General features: G+C 41.9%; 1 protein-coding gene across 1 annotated transcript; it reads left to right on the forward strand.

Moving 5' to 3' along the window:
* Nucleotides 1-4: 4 nt before the first annotated feature.
* On the forward strand, nucleotides 5-1,882 carry MAP10 (microtubule-associated protein 10; the record flags this gene model as incomplete). The annotated part of the gene is made up of 1 exon (XM_010150406.1): nucleotides 5-1,882. A coding segment is annotated over one exon (1,878 nt), but the record flags the coding sequence as incomplete, so codon positions are not given.
* Nucleotides 1,883-5,290: the final 3,408 nt, after the last annotated feature.

Genomic DNA, 5,290 nt, shown 5'->3' on the forward strand with positions numbered 1-5,290 from the left:
GGGCGAGGAGGAGGAGGAGAAGGACGAGGAGGAAGGTGAGGAGCTGGAAGGCAACATCTTTTGCCCTCCCGTGCTGTATTACAGCCGCGAGCCTGCTGAGCCTCACCCGCCACCAGCAGCCGCAGGGCAATGGCAGCACGTCGGGTGCTGGAGACCACAGGAGAAAGACAAGGGTCAGAGCCCCCCACGGCCCAGTGCTGGGCCCTCCTTGATGCACCCTGCCAGCCCTCGACAGCTCCACCACACTCTGGGGCAGCTGCCTCTGCTCAGTGCCTTGCTGGCAGAGCTGTCTGTGCTCACCCACGGCACCATGCCTGCTGCTGTACACCCCCATCTTGCCTGGCTCTACCAGGCCCCGGAGAGTGGTGGCATGGCCTCACGGCCCCCCAGCCCCAGCCGCTCTTCTGCCCTCCAGCCTGCTGAGGCACCTGTGAGGCCTGGTGGGAGCGGGGGAGCTGCCAGCCCTCAATTAAAGCAAGGCCGGCAAAAGGCCACCTCACCAGGGTTGTCTTGTTCTGGGAGAGGACCTAGGAAAGCTGTACCTCAGGGTGAAAAAGACTCTAAAAGTAACTGCAAAACTAAGGAAAACAAGCCTCCCAGAAAGAAATTGTTGTATGGGCTGACGAATACACTGAGGCTACGGCTACAGCAGACCAATCCTGATAAGCTGGTAATTCATGAACGGAGAGAGCAGTACAGGAAAAAGCAAATGGGGATGCTGAAGGAGAGAAGTCCTTTGTCCAAAAGAAAGCTGCTCAGAAACGCTGGCGAACAGCATGTGGTTTTTTGCAGGCATTGTAGCAAGGCAGGCAGTTCAAAGCAGAATAATCAGTTAGATAAAACTGTTGAGACTTCATTACAAAACAGGGCTCTGACAGAGTACGTTCCCATGACAGGAGCTGTGTCCCCTGACCTGCAGAAACAGCCTATTGCAAGTCAATTCAAGGATGAGGAAATAGCAAGCAAGGAATGTCCACGCAAAGTAATTACAACCCCCTTATTGGAGAAAACTGCATTAAAATCTGCTCACGAGAATTATGTGAAAGCCCAACTCCCAGCAGCTTTCCCATCAGATGCTAATGCTAAGGGAAGTAATGAGGGAGCAGTACAGTTAATCCATCGTAAAACCTCGGAGCATGATGATGCGTCTTGTGTAAGTGATCAGAAACCAAGCCCCAGCAGGAGTGTGGAAAACAACTCTGAATTCATATACTCAGATGACTTTGTTGCTAGTCTCGAGGACACAGTTTATTCAGAAGATTTCACCAGTGCTGAGTGCACGGGCAGAGACTCGGAAGCTCTGGACAGCAGTCCTGAACCTCTGTGGCTTGAAAGCCCAAAGCGAGGTTGCTCAGATACAGAGCCGGAATCCAGCAGGTCCAGAATTTCAAAGACAAGTCAAAGAGCTGAAAGTACATCAGATCTTATGCCAATTCCTTCAGCTTCATCTCCAGTCCAGTCTTTGAAGAGAAACTGTGACTTGAAATCCAGCAAGAGAACTAGCGGTGAATCTGTTGATTCACTTAACCTTGCTCAAATGGCAGCATCGTCATTAGATGAAGAGCAAGAAGCCCAACAGATCAGGAAGGAAGAGAACAGGGGTGATCAGCATATTAAACAAGTATCTGCACTGAGAAGCAAACAAGTTAGCTCTGATACGGATCTGAGTGTAGGAAAGGGGCAGACCTCTGCAGGAAAAAGCCAGTCAGTAAATCAGGTTAGCTCTTACTTGCCATCTAACACGTCTGACCTTGAACTTAGTGTCCTGGAAAACACTATGTCAGACAAAGAGGATGATTTTCTGGGAAAACTACTTGTTCCTAATCAATACAAAGACATCAGTGAACTTGTAGTAAACAAGCTTCCAGGATACACAGTGTAATTACAAGTTTTCAGTGTCTGGATTAAGATATTTAAACTTTATGAGGCCTGTTATTAGCTGCAATATATACAACTTAATTTAAGACTCTTTCATGCACATTTAATAGATTGGTGAATTTACTTAAGAGGGTTTTAAAATAAACTATTATTTGAATTTCTAACGAATGGCTCTTAAGTGGTACCTACGGCATGACTTCAGTGTCAGTATCTTAATGTGAAAGAAATTCAAACAGCACAAGAAACATCCTGTCAAAAGCAGAAATAAAGGCAGAAGCAGCAAATGCAGGCAGTACCCACAAAACTTGTCCAGGGTAGAAGTAATAACACACTAGAGCAACAGCCAAGTACAAAATAGGTTCCTAACTGAACATTTAAGTTTTTATTCCTCACGAAAATTGTTCCATGCTTCATTTTCATTACAAATAGTTACTTAAAACATACAGCCACAGCCAGTAACAGCACAGACTTTTATCAGCTACTCTGTATAATGGTGCATTTGTTTCTCTGTTCCGTCACCAAATACAGTGACCAGAACCAGATGAGCCCTTTTTGAATTTCTTAGGTTGAAGTTTCTCATTTAAGTCAGATTTTCACTGTTTATTATAAAATATTTAAAGAATGATTGGTGGCAGTAAATCTATATAAATCTAGGAGAGCTTGGGGAGGTTGATGGAAGTTATTTGACCTTGAAGACTGGGGGTGTGCAAAGAGTAGGGAAGAGTGCAGTAAATTTTCAATGCTTCATAGCTCCCTGATTGCATTTGCTGACACTAGGGAAAGCGGGGGGTCAGCACCCACAGTCCAGAAACTCGGAACAAATGAGTGTATTACATCATGATTTAAGGATTCGAGGTAATGAAGAATTTACCACATCCCCTTTCCTGTTCCATTCGTTGAATTGCCATCCAACGTTTGCTTCTGGTTTCTGATTTGGTTTTTATGACCCAGTTTGATCACTGAACTTAACTTTTTTTTTGTTTAACTACTGAGGTTTTTTTAGAGTCCACATCCCTGTTACAAATTTCAGAGATGTTCTTTGACTTGAATCTGATGAGGGCTCAAAACGCCTGTGTGAGTTTTTAGGTCTCTCTTGTCTCTTTCCACTCTGAGTAGTTCATCTCCTTTGCCAGCTTTACATTCCTGACTATCTCATTATTTAGGACATTTATCCTCAGGGTTAAGTGACAGATGTGCCAGCTCCGTTTTTACTTACATTTTCTGACTTCCCAAGTTTTTCATTTCTCGCTGCAGTTCTCCATGTGCTTACTGCAAGAGGCTGTGTTTACACTTTAACATCTTGGAGGGATTTTTTTATTTCCATCCTACTATGTGTTTATTTTATAGGAATGACAGTACCTCTCCTATTTAAAGTACTAACATCTGTGAGGATTATTCAAGTATCTGGTGTTGACTTGTGAGAATATCACTACTAATATTTTTAATCTAAAGGTAAGCAGCTGAAATAACCCATATATCAAAGGAATCTCTGGCCAGAGCAATTTTTAGATGTTATTTAGGGTGCCTCTGTTCCATCAGCTCCAGTTCCAGACCAAAATGGTTTTTTTTTTCTTTTTTTCTTCTAATGCCATGGACTTCTTCGACACACGTAGATTCACACTGTCACTTATACGTGGCAGTAATGCTGATTTTAGTGATGGAATAAAATCTTGCAGTTCTTATGGGCAAAACTGTCATTAAAATACAATGCTTCCCAACCACTTTTACTGTACGGCTATTTAAATGAGTTGCTAACACTAGAAGTCCACAATTCAAAGATCATTGCTTAAGAAAAGTTTATTTTTAAATTAAAGTTCAACCCAAATGGCTTGAAACTCATGGGCAAATTTCCATTCCTTTCTCTATCCCCTATCCTGTAATCAGTTTCCAGAAAAAAAATAGAGAAACAATATTTCCTTTGTTTAAATGTCCTTTGTCCCTGCCCATGGCAGGGGGGTTGGAACTAGATGATCTTTAAGGTCCCTTCCAACCCAAACCATTCCACGACTCTATGATTCTAAATAATGAAACTAATCTCTTTTCAGATAATTCTATTTGGGTTGACATTTCTAATGTTTATTGTGTAATAGCATTTATAACTTTATCAGGAGAATGACAAAAATGACAGAAAATGCACAGTAGGAGGACACTGCATAGGAAACATTACCCAAGAACAGAGCATCAGCATCATGCTTACCTGTTTTAGTTTGGTTTTGTCTTTTCAAATATAGACCCAAGGTAGTTGCTGCTGCATGGAAAGGTTAACGTAGTTTCAACCCTCTGGGATAATAATATTTTCAGGTATTATCTATGTTGTGGCAGTAAATTAAATCCTACTTAATATTCAAACAGCAACTCTTAGTCAACAAAAATGGGAACGAACTTCATGTCACTGATCTATCATAGAAAATTCATAAATATGTTGGCAAGAAGTACCTGCTAATGACAAGAAGATTTTATATGTCAACCCAACAGAGCAAACAGAGATACTTCTAATCAGTATAAAATACAAACAAAAATATGGCAGCAACAGATTCCTTTTTGTACAAAACCTATAATAGTCTACAGCCAACTACATTATACTAGCTAGCCAATTTTGTCATTGTAACTTGTGTCCTGTACCCCTGTAATAAAGTTAACATCAGCGGTTTCATAAGAGATTTCTCTGCTTTAATGGAAGTATTACACCATTTTTTTATAAAGACATCATTTCTAAATTGTAAGGGCTAGATTGCAAGGATTATGTTTGTGTAGGGGACATGGTGATATGCTGGGAGAAGCAAATGCTGGTAGCATATCCCCCGCAGTTCTTGCACAGCCTTCCCAAAGGCAGCATAGATACTTAAGAGTATGTGCCTGGTTTTCAGATACCCATAAGCATCCCAAGAAGTAGTACCGTAGTGGTAGTGCTGGTGTGTCCAAGTGAGATAGCTGGACAGGTGTCGGTGCTCTCTCTGGTAGCTCTGAGCTACTTTTCTGATTTGGTTCTAAGAAAGCCAATGCGTTGGAAAACTACTCTCCTATAAACCTCTCAACTAAAACTGTTCCCCGAGGACTGCTTCTCAGACTGGAAAATGAGAAGATAGGTGTAGAATCAAATCCTGTACTAGTAAACATGAAAACCCAGCTTTGAAAACTCAGCTTTTTGAGCAAGAATAGCTAATTTTTCCACATTTTTTTGTCAGAGTTCCTAAAAAGATTATTATGGGCCCGTATCCACTGGGAGACTGATGTAAAACCGAAACGGTTCCTTACAGTCACCCAACCATTTGTTTCTAAGAGCTTTGGATTGTTGTTGAAGGCTGAGCCATCCCCATAAACAGGCAGACCCTCTTGCAGATTTGTTACGTGCTCTGCAGAGCCAACAGCTAGTCACAGGGCACAGTGTCACAAAAACAAGATCATTACTAAA

Source organism: Eurypyga helias, unplaced genomic scaffold, assembly GCF_000690775.1.
Source record: "Eurypyga helias isolate BGI_N326 unplaced genomic scaffold, ASM69077v1 scaffold45914, whole genome shotgun sequence".
NCBI classification, from domain to species: Eukaryota; Metazoa; Chordata; class Aves; order Eurypygiformes; family Eurypygidae; genus Eurypyga; species Eurypyga helias.